At 51.5% G+C, this 21,493-nt stretch overlaps 1 protein-coding gene across 3 annotated transcripts; it reads right to left on the reverse strand.

The window, feature by feature from the left end:
* Nucleotides 1–1,433: 1,433 nt before the first annotated feature.
* Nucleotides 1,434–18,794, reverse strand: CACNG5 (calcium voltage-gated channel auxiliary subunit gamma 5). Of its 3 annotated transcripts, none has more exons than XM_030962260.1 (7): nt 18,670–18,794; nt 13,970–14,274; nt 5,655–5,921; nt 5,031–5,117; nt 4,003–4,143; nt 3,249–3,394; nt 1,434–2,867 (listed from the first exon to the last, which is right to left on the reverse strand). In XM_030962260.1, exons 3-7 carry the CDS (start codon nt 5,860–5,862, stop codon nt 2,610–2,612), a joined length of 840 nt encoding a protein of 279 aa, XP_030818120.1. In that variant the 5' UTR covers nt 5,863–5,921; nt 13,970–14,274; nt 18,670–18,794; the 3' UTR covers nt 1,434–2,609. The 3 variants fall into 3 exon arrangements, with proteins under 3 accessions (XP_030818120.1, XP_030818122.1, XP_030818121.1); XM_030962262.1 differs by having other exon boundaries at nt 13,970–14,269; nt 18,670–18,730; XM_030962261.1 differs by lacking the exon at nt 18,670–18,794 and adding an exon at nt 14,868–14,970.
* Nucleotides 18,795–21,493: the final 2,699 nt, after the last annotated feature.

Consider the following 21,493-nt stretch of genomic DNA (forward strand, 5'->3'; position numbering starts at 1 on the left):
AAAAGTTTCTCCAGGGCACACAAAGGTGTGATAACTGCGCTGGGAGGCCCACAGCCACCCACAGCCTGAGCTGCTGCCACAGCAGGCACTTTGGGAGGGACAGAACAGCCCCCAGAGGCACAACCATTGCTGCCTGAGCTTTGCAAACACCACATTAGCCTCCCTAAAATATATGCATTTACTGAACCAACAGCAAACATTTATTTTACAGATTTTTTTTCTGTCAGTCCTGCACTTGTGCTCACTGGGTGAATGTGTGAACTCCCAGGCTCACAAATGCAGCCACATGATGAGAATCTCTCCAATGAATTAAAATAATTACTTTTCTAATTCGCCCCTAGACACTCTGCTAAACCTTCTGGGGCCTTGAGGAAGGCATGAAGTTCTTCTAATTTCTTCTACTTGTGTAGGCAAACATTTAAATGTATAAAATGAATAATTCTGTATTTAATCAGTGCAAAGGAAAATTCCACTTGGGGACAGGGACATCTCATGGTGCTGCACGGGATTAACCACAGGATGACTCCCCAGAGTGAGGAACGTGGCCATGGGAGAGCCCCTGTGGCTCTGGCCATCAGCAGTTTTGGTGATCCTGAACATCTCCCTCCCAAGGACTATCAGCATCCATCAAGAGTTACATGCAAAGGCAACAGCCTGTGAGCCACCAAGAACCACCAGCATCAAGCCCAGCAAACCAGATCAGCCCCTGGGAAACTCAAAATGATTGCTTGTGAACTCCAGTGGTTTTTTGGAGCCAAATTCACACTGAGCATGGAGATCCTGATGGAAAACTGATGTTCTGTCAGGCTGGGGGCAGGTGAGGACCAGCAGGTTTGGTACTGGATGTGGGGCTGTGTTGTGCTTTAGTGCCTGAACCTTCCCAGCAGCCAACCTGTCACGTAGCTCTTAAAAACTGGGGCTAAGTGAGAGCACAAAAATGCTCAAGGGTCATACAGAAACTGAGGGTGAATAGCACTGTGTCTACAGAAATATGCCCTGATTTTAAAACTTTGCAAATTAGGAATCTACCCAGATACATATTAAATATGCATTACTTGCTTCTCTGGAGGAAGTGGAGAGGAGTAATCCTGTTCCAGAGCTGGCTGGATACACTCCTGCAGTGATGTCCTGTGGAATGGGTGCTGTGATGGATGCAAACAGTAGTGCTGCACCCTGCTTTGGAGGAGTTTATAAATAAAAATATTTAATAGCAATAAACAAATAATATTATTAAATAATAACAACCAACAGGTCCAACATTCATTACGCAGCGTGCTACAAATGAGGTTAAAACTGCATATATTCTATTTCTTTTAATTAACTGTAAGACAAAACAAGCTCAAATATACCAAGAATCCCCAGACTGTTTTTTTCTGCAGAATGGAAATTTTCAGAAAGGTTTAAAATAACAAGAACAGAAATAAAGTTTGGGCAAAGCTCTTTCTCCGGCAAGGTGACAAGCTGGGGCTTGCAGGAGGGATCACAGCCTTTTCCTTCCCTGCCCTTTGTTTTCCCTCAGTGGCAGTGGTGTTTTCCCCTGGCAGCTGGCTAAGGCCAAAATGCCAAAGCATCAAATGAAATTTTCAAACTTAAAACCTCAAAATAAATACATACACACACACAAAAACCCAAAAAACAAACAAACAAAAAGCAGCAAAAATACCATTTTCTTGCCAAAATGTAAAATAAGCCAACTATTTTGGTGCAGTGGACTTGTACCAATGATCTCAGCAAAATCACTTTGCACCAGTTTGGGGTCTTGCCTTTCACTGAAGTAACTTCTTTCCTCTAAATCCTGCACCTGATGTTTCCCATGGGAAAGGTTTAGGTTGTTTCCCACTTGATGCTGTACTGAAATTCTCCCATTTATGCCTCAGGCCTCTTGTCTATAGGATGGCAGAGGAAATTTGGGTGCTGGAGCCATCCCTCCAGCCCAGCACCCCAGAGTGCCTCCAGTCTAACATGGGATATTTAAGCAACAGTTTCCAAGTGGCCAGAGAGGAACAACAAGCTGCTGGTGTCCATGGAAGGATGTCATGGAAGAATGGCTATTTCCCATTCCAGCCTGGCTGGAAGTGATATCCAGCAGTGAGAGATACCAACCACTAAGTGTTCAGTCAAGACAAAATTTATATTTTTCTAATGCTGGTTTTTTGGAAAGTTACACAAATCTTTTATGCCTGCTGGCATTCAGGCCAGTAAATATAGAATTCAATGATACAGTCGAATGCACAAACTTTATCAGCCTACCTACCTACACCAAAAAATACACCTTTTTTTCCCTTAGTTCTACTCTATTTTCTTTTTCCTGCTCTTGAGTCCAGCCCTGGATTCATCCCCCAGGCAGAACTGCTGTTTGCTTAGCGGGATGAGCTGAGAGAGGAGGACTTTGGAGAGATTCTTAGTTACGCGGGGAGGAATAAAACAACCCAAAAAAACAAAGAAAGGGAAACATCCCAATTCTCTAGGTTACACTATTGGTTATATAACCAATCTCTCTGGTTATATTTACGCTCCTATAAATAGAGAATTGGCCAGAAAAGAGCGGCCTAAAAAAACGACAAACGGAGCCGGGGCACGGCGCCCAGCGGAGGGGCGTGGGGGGGGGCTCAGCACGGGGACGAGGACATCTGGTCGTAGTCGGGGCACTTGAGCAGGGCTGGGTAGTTGCTGTTCATCTGCAGGGACGCCTCGCTGGAGATGTCCGAGGGGCTGCGGCCCCGCGCCCACGCGTCGGGGTGCAGGAACTGCCCCGAGTAGTCGGAGCAGTTGCTCAGGCGGGGCCGGTAGAAGCCGGGGTGGGGTCTGTAGAGGTCCTCGGCTGTGTAGCGCTTCATGAACAGGTACACGGACATCACCCCGGCGCTCTGCGGGACAGACAGACGGCCTGAGAACCTCCCCGACCCCGGTGCGCCGCCACCCGCACGGGACAACACAGAAATCGCCTGGTTTGGGCTGCGCTGATGCTCAGAAGCACCTGAGCACTATCACCTCCCTGCCCATGGATCTGTGCAGTGAATAATGCAGCACAACCACATCTCTGCTTTTCACGCCTGGCACCAAACTGTGACCAAATGCCCCATCAGTGCTCCAGGTTGGGTTTGTCCCCCAACATGTCCCCTTCACACTATACATCACCCCCCTACCCTTCCAGCCCACCCTTAAACCCCTCTGAGCCCCCTTTTTGCCAACAGCCCCAGTCTGCCCACCCCTGGGAATAGGATACACTTGTTACAGGGTGTGGGTACCTCTGTGAGAAGGAATGAGATGGCAGAGAAGGCAAAGGACCACCCATATTTGTAATTGAAGAACGACTCCGAGTCCTTGGTCCTGTTGAGCATCTCATCATTAATGCTGGATATGTAGAGGACCAGCCCCACCACCAGTGACAGACCTGGGGAAGGACAGTGGGAAATGCTTCAGGGATGAAGCTGCTGAAGAAGCACCTTCCTGAAGGCCTGGCTTTGGGGGAAAGTAAAAAAAACTTGGGAGTGTGCTTGTAATAACTGGGGAAAGGAGCTGCCCTCCTGCTGCTCCAACCCAGGGAACTCCTCTCATTCCAGTCAAACATTCCCTGTTCAGAGAAATCTGTGAGCACTGGGAGGAGAGATCTGGCTCCAGTAGGAGCTGCTTCAAAGCTCAGCTGTCACAGCTATTTGTTTAGCACTTGCACAGCACCATGAATAAAACATTCACTTTCCTCATGTAGACACAGGCCAGCTGAGCAGTTTGAAGTTTCAGATCTCTCCTGCGACTGATGTTTCACAAGAAGCATCCTCTCCCCCAGCACCTGCTCCTGCATGGGTTGGGCAGCCTTTCCCCACATTTCCACAAAGTTCTGCATCCATCCCACGAGGTCTGATCAGGTTGTGGGATTGAGCTGGGAGTGATGAGTCCGACAAGGAGCCACCAGGGCAGGTTAGGAAAGCACCAGCAGCTACCAAAGCAAACGTGCTCCCTGCTCAAGGGCTGTCAGGAGAAAACCTGGCTTGCAGCACTCACCTGAGAGGATGAAGAAGATCCCCGAGACGAAGGCGAGGATGGTCCTGTGGGGCCGGATGTGGCCGATGTTGCTCAGGATGAAGCCGATGAACATGAAGAACAGGCTGACCAGGGGGAAGGGGGTGGCAGAGCGAATCATCTCTGTTGAGAGAGGAGCAGAGGAAAGTGGAAACAGGTTAATATTCCCTAAATAGTGTGAGAAATGTGCTTGGCTGTGTGAGAGGGCTCCAATCCTCCTGCTCAGAGACCATGTTGTGTCTGAGTTTCTCTCCTTGCTAATGAGCTGAGTAAAACATAGAATTGTGGAATCACAGAATGGTTTGGGTTGGAAGGGACCTTATGTTTCAGCTGTCTGCCACGGGCAGGAACAACTTCCACTATCCCAGGTTGCTCCAGGCTCCATCCAGCCTGGCCTTGAACATTTTCAGGGATGGAGCATCCATAGACTCTCTGGACAGCCTGTGCCAGTGTCCCACCTCCATGGTGGTGGCTCTGCTGATGTTTGCATTTCTGAGGGTCCCTGGGTGAAATGTTGCATAGGAAACCATCAGAACCTGCATTTTTCTCTAGCTTCACTGCAGAAGTGTTTTTAAAACCCTTCTATTTATTAATTCAGAGATGACTGCAGAATTCATCGTGAGAACTGGGACACTCCATCCTCAATTCATCCTGCTATATAATGTGTAAAATTGCAAGGGAATAAATACAGCTGCAAATTATGGAGAGGAGACTAAAAAGCCAAACACTTTGATAAACTTTAGTGCTGAATAGCCAGTGACAGGAAATTGTACAGCTTAGAGCCTCTGTGGCCAACCTGCCATTAGAAAGGGATGTCCCCAAAAGCTTAGGAGCACTCTGGGCAATTCCCATAGTAGAAAACATAGTTGTATCATTGTGTGGCAGCACTGCCAAGGAACTCAGAGCTTCTCTGGCAAGGACACAAAGGGGATTTCTTGGGGAGGGTCCCTAGTGCTTGGGACTCGGTGATTTGCAGGATGTAAAGGGTGGAACGCCACCAAACCACTTACTCAGGACATTGATTGTGGATTCAGAGGTCAGCTGGATGTTCATGGGCATGACGTATTCGATGGTGAAGCACCGGCCACGCTCCTCACCTGTGGCAGATGTGGACAAAACTGTGAACTCTGGAGCCAGGGGGTTTAAAATCATCCCAGGGGCCATATCAGAGCTCCTCACTTCTCCCCTGACTTTTCCTAAGCAGCTGAAACTTTGTGACATTTCAGGCTGGTCACTTTGAGATTCCCATTCCCTTGGGTTCTATTCAACTCTGTCCCTGCAGCCAAGTTGCTTCATCAAACTTGGCACAGGAGGAGGGAACGGTCCAGCTGACCTGAATCTGAATTTTGCAGGGATGAAATGGAAAGTTTTTAGCTGCTGCCCAAGGCATCATGGCTGCAGCTCTGGAACAGGGCAGGGGGTCTGGCAGCAGCAGACTCGCCTAAGCCTGTGTGCAAAGGCAGATTTATCCTTTGGGCTGTTAAAGTCAGGCATGAAGAGATGACATTGCTTGCCAAAGGTTGTGCCTGAGTTTGGAAGCAGGGATGGATGGAGCCTCCAAAAATCCCATTTTTCTTGGCCCTTTGCTGCCGGGTGGCACTGACAACAAACCAAGGGGATGTTTTTGACCCTACCTGCCAGAAAGCAGACCCTCCAGAGCCCGGAGTGCAGCGAGAGCTTGATCTCAGCTGTCTGGTTTTGGGGCTGGACGATGCCCTCCTCCAGGTAGAGCCAGTAGTCGGTGCTGACAGAGATGCCCAGGAGGCCGAGGCCGCAGACGGCGAACACGCTGCTGAGCAGGGTCAGCGCCTTCCTGCTGCAGGCGCTCATCGCCAACAGCATCGGAGGCACCGCGGGCAGGACGGGAGGAGCGCCCAGCACGGAGCCTCCAAAGCTCTGCCCTGGATTGAGAGGAGCCATTGGAACAATCACTGACACACCCAGAGCTTGAACCAAACCCCAGCGCCCTGCTGCCCTGCACCGCGCCGGGATGGGGAATAGCGCAGCATGGCTGGGATGGGGAACGGCACGGCATGGATGGGATGGGGAATGGCACGGCATGGACTGGATGTGGAATGGCACGGCATGGACTGGATGGAGAATGGCACAGCATGGACGGAATGGGGAATGGCACGGCATGGATGGAATGGGGAATGGCACAGCACGGCCGGGACGGGGAATGGCACAGCACAGACTGGATGGCAAATGGCACGGCATGGATGGGATGGGGAATGGCACGGCATGGACTGGATGGGGAATGGCACGGCATGGACTGGATGGGGAATGGTATGGCATGGACTGGATGGGGAATGGCACGGCATGGACTGGATGGGGAATGGCACAGCATGGACTGGATGGGGAATGGTATGGCATGGATGGGATGGGGAATGGCACAGCATGGACGGAATGGGGAATGGCACGGCACGGATGGGATGGGGAATGGCACAGCACAGCCGGGACGGGGAATGGCACAGCACGGCCGGGACGGGGAATGGCACAGCATGGACTGGACGGGGAATGGCACAGCACAGACTGGATGGCAAATGGCACGGCATGGACGGGATGGGAAATGGCACGGCATGGATGGGATGGGAAATGGCACAGCATGGATGGAATGGGGAATGGCATGGCTGTCCTGGATTGCCAAGCAAATTGTATTCTATTTGCCATCTGTGTGGCAGTTGTCTTCTGTTCAGTGGGCAGCTTTCCTTATCTCTTCTACAACCACTCCTCCCTCTGGGGAGACATCTACTGTCTCCCCAGACAGCATTGTCTGCTGATAACAGCTATTGAATGTCACTGCATGGCTGATAAGAACTACAGCATCCCACTGGGAGATGTGAGCCCAGATGGAGGAGCCAAGCATTCCTACCTGGATAGAATCTGGAGATTCTGGAACACCAGCCAAGCATTCCTACCTGGACAGAATCTGGAGGTTCTGGAACACCAGCACAGCTTCTCCACTGGATTTCCCAGAGGAACAGCTGCCTGTTCTCCAGATTCCACTGGATCTCCAGAGGCAGAGACTGCACCTTTCTGCAGGATCCCTGCTCCAGCAGAACCACCCCTGACACTGCAGGAGGGCTGCAGCCACAATTCCAATGGGACTGCACCAGCACCCTGACCCACAGGGTGTCAGGTTGTGTTCTGACTCTGTCAGTGTTGTTTTAGTTTACTGCATTGTTTATTTTTTCTTTTTATTTTCTTCCCTAATAAAGAACTGTTATTCCTGCTCCCATATTTTTGCCTGAGAGCCCCTTAATTTAAAATTTATAGCAATTCAGAGGGAGGGGTTTACATTTTCCATTTCAGGGCAGGCTCCTGCCTTCCTTAGCAGACACCTGGCTTTCCAAACCAGGACACATAGCACGGACAGGAATGGGAGCAGCTCCTTCCTTGGCTCCTGTTGGATTTGCTGCAGGTGAATTCCTGCTGCTCCAGCCAGAGCTGGCACTGATCCCCCCAAGGATGGAGGCAGCATCTTATCTTATCTCCCTGCAGGGCCTTATCAAGAGCTGCCAGTCCCTGGCACAGGAGCTGCTGAGCATCACTGACACCACGATCAAGGATTAACAAAGCTGCTCTGAGCTGCTGGACCAAGCCCAGCCCTGAGCAGCTCCCATCACCATCCCTCTCCCCTCCAACACTGCCACTTTTCCACTTCCATGGTAGATCTACCAATTAGGAGACCATGCTAATTTTGCAAAAGCCATGCTACATTTATGACATCATCAAACTTGAAGCAGAGTGACATGACACAATAATCTGCTTTATTTTTGTTGTTGTATTGCTTTTCCCAGAGCGGCCAGTACCCTCCCTTGTCCAAACCCACCTTGTGCTCTGGAGGGAGGCAGGGAAATGAGGACAGAGAGCTGCAGCCAGGCCTGGGCAAACCTTAAAGGAAGAGCTTCTCTCATGCCCATGTCATTTATGTATAACATATTTTTTAATTATTATTATTTTATTGCACATTTGCTGCTTTGGGCAAATTAGCAGTTCCTATGGTGCCCTGCAGACTGATAAAATAGCACCAGAAATCAGAGTTCTTGGTGCAGTGGAGAAAAAGTGAAGTTGGTATGGGGGGAAGGGTGGAGGGGAACCCACAGCAACAGAAGATTAAAGGAATAAGAGCAAGAAGGAAAAAGATACGTGTGAGAGATGGTCTCGTGTGGAGTAGCAAGGAGGCTGATAGTGCCACTGACTGCTGCTGTAAAGGCAGAATGAATCACAGATAAGTGCCATGTCATGTATATTTTCCAAGGCACATTCTGCTGCTATTCAGCACTGCAAGCAGTAAGGAAAAATATCTAAATCCAGCTAGACAACAAAAGCTACTGACTTTCTAAGCAGGCTGCATCTTCCCTGGACTCCCTTTAGAGCTGCACTGGTTTTGTTGCACACCCTCAGGAGTGGCTCCATCACTCCTGTGCTCCCTTGGTGTGCAGAGTCCTTGGGAGAGAAGTCCTGCTGCTGTTATCACTGCAGTAAGGGTGGTGGGTTTAGTGATTAAATCAGGAGACACAAATCCTGCCTGGACCAGGAGATGACAACTCTCTGTGCCAACACGGCCAAACAGACTGGAGGAGGGTAGTTTTTTTTTCCCTAGTGCCTCAGATGCAAATAGATTAATTCTCCCTTGCTTACACAGACTCTCAGAGATGCCAAAAGTCCTCACAGCTTGTACTTTTACACCTGAAAGCCTCCAAGGATAATGTTGTGCCATAATTCCCTCATGGTGAAAGCGAGTAGGTGATGCTGACAGAGGTTTCTTGCTCCTCCACTGCTCTGGGGAGCTCTGAGCTCTTGCAGTGCTCATCCCCAGCACTTCTGTCTCACAAATCCACAGCACCAGCTCCCCACACCCATCCTGGGCTGTGTCTGCAGCAGTTTCATTTAGATTAACATGGAGGAAACTTGTAGTTACTGTGGAGTCCAAAGAAAGGCGTTTACGGAACAGATGCAACATCCAAGGTCTGTGTGCCCCTCCAGCTCACTGCTCTGGGCAGCAATAAGAGAGAAAAGCAGGGAATGCTGCTGGAAGAGTATCAAGTTCTTGAGTGAAAGGCAGAGAAGGAGAGAGTCTTTAATTATCAGATCTGACCTCGAGTCCAAAGCAGGCAAGTACATCTTGGTAGGAAGCAGATGTACTCTCACCCTCGAGCGCTGCAACAGCTTTGACAATTCCCTTCCATATGAAATTAAAGATTTGGCTCTTCCTACGTTCACACTGAGCCTTTTCCCAGAAGGTTCCAACCTACAGGAAGGGGATTGCTGTCTCCAGACAGCCCAAGAAAGTGCCACAGCTCACACTCCTGCAAGCTTTCCCTCCACCTTTGGCTTTGCTAACCAGCCTCATTTTCAATGTTATTTAATGCTTCCCTCAGCTCAAGAAAAGCAGGATGTGTTCCCAGGAGAAATACCTCCCTGCTAGGGGAGCAAGGAGCCAAGTGCTGAGAGGATGCTCAGATTCTTTTTTCCCTGGACAATTAGGAGACAGCAGCCAGAGAAGAAACTGGTGGCCATGGGGCAGAGAAGCACATCAGCCCTGCAGCTCCCATTTCCCAGGGAAGATGCCACTTCCCATCTCTATGGATTCCCACTGGATTCAGCAATCAAACAGCCAAAACACAGATCCTCCTGCCCATCCATTCTTCTCCCTAGCTCAGCCAGAACAGTATTTTCTAGTTGCTGCCTCAAAATGAGCAGCATTTACTACAGGGTGTCTCATCCCTCTTGGCATTTCGGTGCCAAAATGGTAGAAAGAGCTGGGATCTATTCTTGGCTCATGTATCATCAACAACCATCCTCCCTGCACATTTTAGTTAATAACAAGCCAAAAATCATAGTAAGGAGTATGTGAAGGTCCAGAGAAAGACACTTAGAGGGGAATAATGAAGTATTTCCTGTGATTTGCTGTCCACCAACATCAGGCACTGGAAAATAGACCCATTTGGGCTCATTTCTGCTGATGTGATGTGAGCAGCAGGGACAGGGGTCAGGCATCAAAGCTGCACCTCTCAATTGCCTCGTTCCTTTCCCTCTCACACTTCAATTTCCATGAGATCATGGGTGTGTGAGAGGCTGGTGCCTGTTTCTGCCTTGCTGGAACATGGAATCCAAGCTGATGTGATGGGGAACAGGGATAGGTGATGGTGAAGATGAAACAGGAAAGCCTTATGAATATGATTGCCTGGCAAAAGATTTTGAGAATATGGAAACTCTAAGTGAGATTGAAATGAAAGCAAGCTTTGAGATCCCTCAGTTACTGAACAACTGGAAAACAATGGTGTGGCTGGCTGAAGGCGATCCCCTTTTGATGGAACAACACCCTCTGCTTGCAGACAGGCCCAAGGGTCAGAGCAGACCCTACAGCTTGGCAGGAAGGGGCCCAAAGAGGAGTTTTTAGGGTTTAAAATGTAACACAGGATGGTGATGTAATGATTCTTATAGGCTGTATGTAAATGCTGTAGGATTTGTATCTTGTACTAGATTGGTTAGTGAGAGTTAGAATATTCAACACAGAAAAAGATTGATTGTATTGTAATGTGAACCTCACTCTCTTACGCTTTTACGCTCTTACCTTTTTTACTCACTTACTCTCTTACCCTCTCATCCTCTCTCCCCCTCTCCTCTCTCATTCCTGCTCTGAGCTGTGGCTGGCAGCTCCCAGCAGGGCCCTGCACTTGGCCCTTTGCAATAAACCCCAAGTTCCAGACCTGGCTGCAGAGATCTCTCATCTCTGTCCATCCCGACCGTCCCATCCCTGTTGCTCCTACAGGTAGGGATGGTGCAGAACCTCTGCCTGAAACAAACCTTCCCAGGTCCAGCACCTGGAGGACTCACAGGGCTCCCAAGGGAAAGGTTTTTCAGGGACAAGAACAGGAGCTGGCTTGATCATCAGGAAGGATTTAGTCCACAGTGACCTTTATCAATTGTGTTATGTTTCCTATGGCTGTTTGGTTTCCAACAGGAGCTGGATTTTAAATTAAATGAGTAGAGCCCCAATGATTTCCAGGAAATGGAACCTTAGAATTGCCCCTGTTCCTTGGATCACACTGTGCATTCTGGTAGTAGTCCAGGGGAATAATAAAGGCAGTCTGCAATGTAATCTGCAGTCTTCATAATGAATCCCTCCTTGCCTTGGAGCAACAGTTGCTGATGGAAACAGCACATGGCCCTTGCAGGGCCTCAATCCTTTGGGAAATGAAATGAGCACTGGAGAAATGAGCACTTTGTTTCTAACCCAGCTCACCCAGATTTGGAGCAAGTCCTTACCTGTAGGTCCACAGTCACAGAAAGGAAATATCCTGGGCAGATTTCTGAGCCCACACCTGTGGCCTAATGCCAAGCACAAGCCACTGCTCTGGGCTATGTGGGTGGACTGAGAAAAATGAATATACCACAGGTCAGCTGCCTGGACAGGATGGGTCACCTCAATAAATCACTGCTCTGGGTCACCAGGAAACAGCAGCTCCCCCTGCCCTGGGTGAAGGCAAAAGGAGCAGGGCCAAGCCATTGATTTTTATGTGACATCATTTCCAATTTCCTGACATTTGGGAGGAAGGGAAGCACTGCCAAGGTTATCAGAGCAGACAGGAGGGAAGGATTTGTTTGTGGAAGGTTTGTTTGAGCTCCAGGACAAGCCTGGCGGCCTGTGGCTGTGAATGCCTGGTCCATGCTGCAAACCAAGGGCCAAGGGAAACCAGAGATTCAGCCACGGACCTGCAGCAGTGGGAGAGGCTGAGCAGGACATAAAGGAGAAGGAATGAAGCCAGTGCAAGGGGAGTAGGAAACCCTCTGAGTGAGCAATGGATGTACAAAGAACATCAGGGACCTGGGTAGAAGCAATCAAACTCTGGAGAGCGTGAGCTGTGATGGAGCTGAACTGAAAGGACCAGACCCCACTAAGCTGCAACAAGAAATTGGGCTAGCTAAAAATAAAGGGCCTTCGAGCAGCGTGATCCCTTCCTCAGGACACAACACAGGCCATGGATGTGAGCAAAAAAAAAAAAAAAAAGGTCAAGGAGAGCAGCTCTTTCAGAGCAAAACTTCTGAGAACTGGCAGTGCTTAGGCAGGCAGGACTGTGCCCAGGCCACCCCTGCACTGTCACCCTCCTTCAGACAGCACAGCTCACCCTGGCTCCCTCAGGGGCAAAGCCAGAAAAGGCTGATTTGGTCATTAATAACCCTGGTGAAATAGAGTGATCCCACGGAGCTCATGGAGCACCCAAAGGGTGCAAATTCTTCAGTCCCAAAACAGGGTGTGCAGGATGCAGCCTGAGGGCAGCTGAACTGGGGCTCCTTGGGTTGGCAGGGAAGGTTGGACCAGTGTGAGGAGCACATGGGGAGCTGACTTTAACCACAGCTGAGGAGAGGAAGAGGAGGAGATGGTGAGGACAGCGCCCACGGCTCCATCTGGGCTCGCAGGAGAAGCAGCTCCACAAACCTGACCTGGAAAACTGGGCAGCTGGGAAAGATAGCTCTGGTTTTGGAATTACTGCTTGGGAAGAAACAGTCCCTCCTGAAGCTTGGAAAAGGTGTGCTGCAGGCAGGAGAGGAGCACAGGGCTCCTCTGGTTCCACAGAATAGCTGAAGAGAGCAGAGATGGCTGCAGAGAAAAGCAGCATCTCCTGCTTTTCACTGAAATTTCCAAAGAGGATATGTGTTGGACCTGGTCCATAGGGTTCCAGGTGCCCTGTCCTAGGCTGCTGGCACCCACCAACTCCCCTGGCACACGTGGAGACTGAAATACCTCAGGCAGCTTTAAGAGCTGCATTAGTGTCACACAGAAATGTCAGCTCGGTTTCTGAGATAGAAAACACGTATTGGAAAAATTAAGTGCAGAAATAAATCTTTGTGATGTGGAAGAGGTTTAGCCTGATATTAAGAAATAAAACAGCCCATCTCATGGCAGTTTGAACAAGGGCTTGTAACTGTGACTATGAGCAAACAAACTTCCAAAGGATCAATACTGGGCTTGAAAGCCTCCCCTCACTGGGAGCAGCAGCCGGCGCTGCCATTACCGACACATGGACACGGCAGCGCTGGATCAATGGGCACACAGGCTCTCCAGGGAGGCTTTACAAATAAATAAATGAATAAAAAGAAGGCTGGTTATGAGTTATTTAATCCCAGATTGAGCCACAGCAATAACCTATTAATTTTGTGCTTGTCATCACACACCAGGAGCACCTGATAAATAATCAGTAAGAAACCACATGTGAGCTCACACACTGCAAGGCTCAGCACTAACTGATTTTGGTAATGAGATTACTTGGGATTTTCTCTCTTAAACTTGACTTACATAATTTTTCTGAGAAGTTCTCTTTTCCTTAGCACTTCCTGTGCTTCATTTCTTGCCAGAGTTATTTTTTACAGTTTGGTGAAAAAAATCCTGCCATGGCAGTGCAAGAATGATGGAAAAGCTGTATAGAATCCACCATAACTTGAATCTGCAAGGCTGACCCACTTCCCTTTCCTTCTTTATCTCACATCAGCCTTTTTGCTGTGGACTGCTCAAAACCTGCCCTTTTGCCTGGGTCAGGTTTGCAGAGGTTGTTGCTGATAACTCAGCCCACCTCAGCTCCAAATATAAGGAGATCAAATGATATTCTGAAGGTCAAAGGAGAAGTTACTGAGCTTTATTTCCCACCCCAGCCCTGAAAGCAGACCAATTCCCAAACTGGCCATCTCTGCCAGGCTGCTGCTCTCACTGGAGCAATGGCACTGCTCCAGCTCTTTCACACCAATGGCTTGGGGTGAACCCAGCAACTTCCAGCAAATAAAATCATCCCCCAAGCAGCCCCCATGGTCCTGGTTCACAGGCTGTGTGTGTACAGCCAGCCTCACTCACATGGTCCTTCTGGATGCACAGATATCCCCCACAAAACTTTTATAGAAGCCATCCCACCCACGTGTCTCCCTTTCCCTGGGTGTCTCAGGCTCTTACCTCTGCTCACCCCAGCTGAAGGGATGCTTTGGCAAGGGGAGAACCTGTGATGGGGCTGCAGGTGGGAAGAGCAGTTCTGGCAGATCAGCTGCAGGGATGAGGGTCCTCACTGGAGCCTTCAGCTGCTGGGTGGTCTGGGAGGAGCTGGGAGTGGGATGGCTCTGGAATCGGGCAGGAGCTGAAGGGAGGGCACAGCCTCAGCTCTCCCCCTCTGACTGACCCACGGGAGGCTTGCAGGGTGCTGGGACACAGGGACAGGCAGATGGCAGGCAGGTCTCTGCATCCACGCGCTGGCAGCTCCTGCCCTGGGGTGTTGTAGGAAAGCACAAAGTGCAAAAATTACACAAAGTGCATTTCTCGAGAGGGAAACAGGAGCTAAAGCTCCGAGCTTGCAATACTGCCCACACATCCAGGTCCAGCTCTCCAGGTCTAACCTAAATATATCTGTTCAGAGTTTACATCCCTAACAATAGCTGAGCCCTGCCCTTTGCAGAGCTCTTCCCAAAGCCCTCTCTTCCTACCGAACCTGACACAGAATTCTCCTACCCACAGCGTGTCAGAATGCTCACAGCCAGGAACCTGGGCCCAACTGCTGCTTTCAATACCCTACAAAAAGCTACAAAAGCAGAATGAAAGAGGGAAATAGCTAACGCTGCAAAGCAAAGCAGCTGGGGACTGTGCTAGAGGAGCTGCAGGACCTCTGTGCCACGGGAGCTGTGCTGCCCATTAACCTCTGCCTGGGGTGCACTGGGGCTTGCATTGAGATCCCAAAGGCATGAACTGCAGTACCCCAACGATCCAGTGACCCTGGTCAGGCTGCAGAACCGTGCTGCCCTCGGCACAGGGACAGACCCAGGCATGAGGGAGAGCAGCTGGCTCAGCCCTGCACATCACTCACCCCAGCACCAAGCTTGGGCTGCTCTGGGGGGCTATTAAAGCTTCAACAGCTGGGCCCTTTTCCCCTTCCAAGTATCATTTAAGTTGGCACAACGTCCTAGAAGAGCCTTGTAGATTCAAAAGGGGAGAATAATCCTCTTCCTCGCAGCTTTTCAAGGTTTCTGTGTCCTTCTAGCAGCAAGGCAGGTAACGATTGAAGCACTCAAGCACCTCTCCTGTAAGATATTGTTTTGAACTGAAGTGGGTGTGAGCAGAGCCCCCAAACTCAGTGTAAGCACTTCAAGGGCTGTCCATGAAATGTCTCTGGGCTATAAACATTCACTGCCGTGCAAGGTCTAAGAAAAGCCCCAGGTGCAGCCCGAGCTCAGCAGAGAGGGGCCAACACCCCCAGTTCTTTTCCCCTTAACGATCACTGCATGACAGCTTGAGCTAAATTAAGCTTGCTGGGAGGTAAAAATAGCATCAAGAGCTAATTAAAGCTCTTGCACTGCCTGTGTGTTGGTGGGTACCTGAGCTGGGGAGGCAGGAAGCCACAGCTCTGCCCCCACTCCTGCTCTTCTCGCCAGCGCTGGCAGCTGGAGGGGTTTTGTGGGCATTGTCAGAGGGATAAATGACAGAAATGCAGAAATCCCCGCGGCCCTGGGCTCTCCGAGGGCTGCAGACAGCGGCACACGGGGCAGGCAGCACGTGCTGCCCAGGGCTGCTGCAGGGACCTGCATCCCTCAGCGTGCTTAAAGATGATGGATGGAGGGAGGGAGCCGTGCCTCGTTAGCCAGGAGACTGCAATCCCTCTTCCCTGCTTGGAAACCAGCTCTACTGCAAAGCCTCTGAGCAGTGAAATGATGGCGTGAAGTGCACAAGGGCTGTGTCAGCCACACCTCTGGCAAACAACTTCCTAACCCAGTGACCACGGCCAGCAGCTGCTCCAAAATTCTGGTTTTGCCCCAGCATTTAGGGACACAGCTCCTGGGAAGCTGTTGGTGATGTCTTCATGCACAGCTCCCCAGGTCTGACACTGAGCAGCCACTAAAGTTTGGTCCCATTTTCACGCAGGAAAGGTCTTTGCTTTACGCAGCTTGTGGGGTTTCATGATCAGGAATATTAATGTAGATAACAAGTGTTTATACATCACTGGAGGTACTAAACTTTCTACCACCCAGATTTTAGCAAGATTTGTTACCAGTTCCAGTATTTATCAGGGCAGACAGGGCAGGAAAAGCCACGCAGGAGGTGGAGCAGCCTGAGAACAGGCATGAGCTGCTCAGAAGGCCACAGGCTCACCTGTCCTGCTCAGCACAGGGAGGTGCAGCCACATCCTGGGAAATTCTGTGGGAACAGGCAGGGAATGGACTTGGTCTCACTCTCCTCCATCCCTCCCCCAGGCCAGCACCTGCTCCCAGGTGAGACCTGGCCTGGCTGTGTGTGCCTGGTCTCTGCCTGTGCTCCTCTCCCGTTCCCTTTGTACCAGCAGCACCTCTCCTGCCACCTGCACCTGACCTGATATTCCCAGCCAGAGCTGCTCAGGGAAAAGGAACCTCTGTCCTGCCCATTTGGTGTCTCCTGGGAGGGAGCCAGGGCACCAGGCAGGTCCTGCCCTGGCAGGCCTGAGCTCCCTGTGCACGGGATGTCACTGATGGGCACTGGGTGGGGAAATGAATTCCCCACAAGTTGTCCTGGGTCAGTGGATGCAGCTGCTGTGCTGCTCCAACAACGCCCTCAGTGCAGCCTTGACAGGGCTCTAACAAGGTTTTCACTGATAAGCAATATCTCTCTCATTAATAAAAAAACCTTTAATTCCTGTCTTCCTAAAAGACCACACACAAACTCCACTCATCTGTGAAAACCCATTTTCTGAGCCTGATGAAGGCATGTGCGTTGTCCTTGCACAAATTCCATTTTGCCAGTAAATATTTTACTACAAATATCAGAAGTTGTGACTAAACAGCTTTAAAAATCAGTGTGACTTTGACACCAAACCATCTTTCTAGAACACACCTAGAACCCAAACTGTCTTTAATTTCAGTGAGATTAAGATCCCCATAACTAGATGATGGGCTCTAGGTCAAAAGTTATTTTTAAAATGCCATGTTAAACCCAGGGGTGTAAAACCCAGGGGTTTAAATCTTCCCAGCTGATCTAGGAAAAGCTCCTGGTGCTCACTCCAGCCTCACCCATCTCACAGCTCACTGATACCACTGGAATCCCTGCAGGCTTGTGCATTATTTCTCTTTTGTATTTTATATTCCCTCCCCTCTCCATAAATAAAGCTGAAGCTGCAAAAGCTGTGCTATGGATGCTGCCAGGTGGAAATTCATTCAACTCAATGAATATATTCAACAGCTCCGAGAATACAGCAAGGAATCAGAGAAACCCCCAGGCAGAGGCATTTCTGTCCCCTGGATGTCATTGGGGCAGCCTGGGGGCAGGGTGTGATGGCACGGGATGGGCTGCTGGCAGCCAGACTCCTGCCCTTGGGCTTTTTACGTGGGTCCCGACATGACAGACTGAAATGTGCCGCTCACACGGGGGCAGAGGAGCCTCTGAGAGGAGCCCAGACACTTGTGAAGCCAAAGGGCAGCAGTGATGGAGACACAGAACGCTCCTCCAGCAAAGCTGCCAGCCTGGGTCAGCACTCACTGCTGCTGCAGGAAACTCAGCAGAAATTCTCCTCTGTAGCTGAAATGGTCTTTAGCAGCGCTCTGGCTGAAGCTGTGCTCTCTTCAGGGAATGCAGCGCCCTCGCTGCCCTTTCCACAGCCTCACCTGTCCCGTGCAGGCACCCGACCCCAGGGGGGGTTTGGGGATACGGGGACACAGCGGTGACAGCGATGCTGAGGTCCCCAGGCACCCCTGAGGAGCTCCTGCAGCTCCGTGCCTGGCAGCCCCAGCCCTGAAAGCCGCACAAAGCATCCCGTGCCAGGGGCTGGTGAAGTTCTCCCAGCATCCGGCCATTAATCAAGAGCCAAAGGCCGCGTCTGACAGAGCCTCCCTGCTTGCATCTCACATCTCACATTCCATATTTCAATCTCACCACCTTCCCCGGGCTCTGGATAAGGGGCTGGTGGCGTGAGGACAGGCTCCAGCTCCCCGCTCGCTCCCTGTTCTTATGGCAACACAGGATCCGACCCAGCCTCTCCCCTCAGCCCCGGCGCTTCCTTCACTTCGCTTAAGAACCAGGTCAGGTTTTTCTCAGACAGCCTCGCTCAATTCTCACTCCCCTCTCCAAGGGGTTTGCTACACTGCACAACATTCACAGCCCGGCTTCCCGCAGATTTCCTATTCCCTGGGAAAAGCACACCCCCGTTCCCGAGCAGAAGGTTCCGAGCTCGCCCTGAGGACGGGGATGCTCCCAGCCCATGGCCCCTGCTTGAGCAGCCTGCGGGGGAAGCCCAGGGATGAGGATTTCGGGGATTTTCCGCCTTCCTCGTGCTCAGGTCCTTCTGTCGGGAATCGGGAGAAGCCAGACGCCGCCACCCGAGCGGTGCCAGCCCCGGGCAGGGCACACGGGCACCGCCGGGGCTCGCTGGGATGCGGCGGATGCTGCCCGGGGCGGTGCCCGCGCCGCTCCCGGCCGGGTCCCACTCCATGGGGAATACGGAAAGCTCAGGGATACCTGCCCCGAGCCCTGCGGCTCCGCACCTGGTCCCTCTTCCCTCGCCTTTAAACTTTCAGGGCTTTACATCCCATTCGGAGCCCCCACGGAACCGTCCCCTGGACCATTCCCCTCCCCGCTCCCGGGGCAGCCCGGCCGGACACGGGAAGGAGCCCCAGCCTCGCCCTCCCCATGGCGGTCCCGGCACTCACCGGCCCCGGGGATGCTCCGGGCGGGACGCGGCCCCGGGGATGCTCCGCTCCGCTCCGCGCCGCGCCGGGAGAGCCCGGGGAGGAGAGGGCATCACATGGCGCCGGCGGGGCCAGCCCACCTCTCCCTCCCCTCCGTGCCCCCGTTCCCTCCCTCCCTTCATCCCTCCTTCCCTTTCTCCATCCTCCCCTTCTTCCCTCCCCCTCCCCTCCCTCCTTCTCCATCCACCCCTTCTTCCTCTGTACCCCCCCAACCCCCGCTCGCTTCCCTCTATCCCCCTTTCCCCATTCCTGCCTCTCCTTTCACCCTTTCCCTGTATTTCCCCACTTTCTCTCTATTCCCCACTTTTTTCCTCCTTTCCCTTCTCCCGCTCCCACCCCTGAGCTGTGAGCAGGCAGGGATGGGAGCCAGCCCTGCTCCTGCCCCTCGGTGCCTCCTCCCTTCCCTTCCCTGCGCCCCACACCTGCACAAACTCTGCTCCAAGCGCTGCTTTGGCACCGGGAAGGGGCAGCTGCTCCAGCAGCAGCGGGAAATGCACAGCCCAGGACACAGCAGGGCTGGAGGGCAGCGAGCCAGCTTGGCAGGGCTGGGACCCCGGCAGGAGAGAGGGACACAGGGGCAGATGCTCTGAGCTCTGGAAACCCCTGCCAGCCTGGGTGATTCAGCCAAAACACATCGACAATGGGAGGCAGAGCCAAGAAGAAGGAGGCAGCTCCATGGAGGTGTCCAGCAATGGGACACTTCCATGGACAGAGCAGGGAGGACAAGAAAAGGGTCACCGACCATGCAGGAACTCCTGCTGCAGGAGGTGCCAGCCCAGGAGCAGGGCCCAGGGAGCTCGTGGATCCCATCCCAGCACCTGGAGCTCGGGGCTGTATGGAAATTTCTGCAGGGACAGCTCATTCTCTGCAGGGCTTTGCTCACACGCCACAGTGCCCAGCTCCCTGGCTAAAACGTGCTGCATCTTTGCTGAGGCGTCCCCAGTTAGCAAAACAGGAGCGCTTGAAATAGAAAAACTGAAAATAAAGTGAGCTCTGAGATGCGGAGGAGGTGTTGTTGGGTGGCTTGTTTGAAATCAATGGAGCCCTGTGCTCAGGCTTGGTGAGCTCTGCTTGATCTGAGAAGCTGATGCAGATGTGGAGGTTTGGATTCCTTCAACCAGAACGTGGTAGAGCCCAAAATAGGCAAGTTCCAGATCCAGACTGGCAGAAAACTGCCTCCCAATAAGAGGTTTCTGGTTATTTATACTTATAAAACTCATGCCATAACTTATTATATAAGTTCTTTCACACAAAGTTGCAGCAATACTTAAATTATAGTGAATTCAGCATGTTTTCCTGGGCTCTTATTCCCATTTGAGGAATAACTTAAAGCAGCACATCCCTTGGGGGTTTGACAGTAAGGACAAAGCAGGGGTTTGGCCAGCAGAATGGATTCTGCACTGGAAAAGGCAGCCAGAGGGGCAATGCCCTCTGGGGATCCCAGGAGAAAGAGGCTTCCCTGGGATGGAGATCATGAGCAGGGAATTGCCAATAAAATCACAAATCTACAGGAGGCTTGTTAGAGCTGGATGTTCCCCATGTGCTATCAGGGTAGATGATTTTATCACAGTAATTGGCTGTTCATCGTTCTTCTTTTCTCTGTATTGTTAAAAAGAAACCCAAACAAAGCAGACCTTCATTTTTCTTGACAGACAACCTGCTCTGCTGCTGCCTGGGCTCTGGGCATGATCACTGGAGTGCAGCACAAATAAAGCTCCAGCTCACACAGTGACATAATTAACCACCCAGTGTGAGAGGCCCCCAGCAGCCATGCATATAATCAATTAGAAATACACATTTTGAGCTTCAGTTTCTTCCACTCCCCTTTGTTTCCATGCACACGCACTGAAACACTTGGGTGGATTTGCTGCTGCTGCTGCTGCTTGTCCCACACAGCAGCTCCTGCCCAAGCTCTGCACAATCACCAGGAGCATTTCCCACAGGCCAGGATCAGAGAGAGCACCAGTGATGCCTCCCAAACCCCAGCAGCACAGCAAAACTCTCCCACCTCATTAGCAGCTCTCCAGAATTCCTTCCCATGACATGAACTTCCCTGGTGATGGGAAAACCAGCGAAGGGGAAAATCCTTCTCTTGGACAGAAGCTTGGCATGGCTGTCCCAGACAGGACAATCAGCGCTTTGCATCTTCTCAGCATCCCCCCGAGCCTTGGGGCAGGGCTTTGCCAAGTCCTGCAATAGCTGGATTCAGTTAATTGTTTCACATAACACCAGCTGGCAGCATCATTTTTCCTTCCCCACTTTTCACTGCTCATTCTGGGCTCTTTCCTCCTGTGGGTCCTCCTCCACAGCCACACATGGGACAAGTGAGGCTGGGTGGGACCTTGCCCAGGTCAGGATGTCCCACAGCTGTGCCAGACTCTGCAGGGCTGGGCTCTGCCAGCCCTTGGCACTGCAGCTGCCTTTTGCAGCACCCTTTAATCAGTGTGGAAGCTTGAAGCTCCATGGGCACCTCAGCAGCAGCTTTTAGGATGCACCCAAGGTCAGACCTTATTACTGAGGAGGGATTTGAGCTTCATTAGTGGCTCAGAACAGAAGTGATTTGTTCCAGCAGCTCTCCCTGGGCTGGCAGCAGTGCTCTGGGGGTGGTGGGCACGTCTCATTTCAGCTGCAAGGGTTTGATGCTGACAGGTGACATCTGCAGGGATGCTTTTTCCCGGTCTTTTCCCTTTCAACAGAAGCTGCCTTGAAGGCACTCAGGTTATTACAAAATAAAAGGTCTGGTCCTGTCAGCTTGGGCCACCAGCTGCTATGAAACCTCAGCTTT

The sequence above is a fragment of the Camarhynchus parvulus genome, chromosome 18, assembly GCF_901933205.1.
Source record: "Camarhynchus parvulus chromosome 18, STF_HiC, whole genome shotgun sequence".
NCBI classification, from domain to species: Eukaryota; Metazoa; Chordata; class Aves; order Passeriformes; family Thraupidae; genus Camarhynchus; species Camarhynchus parvulus.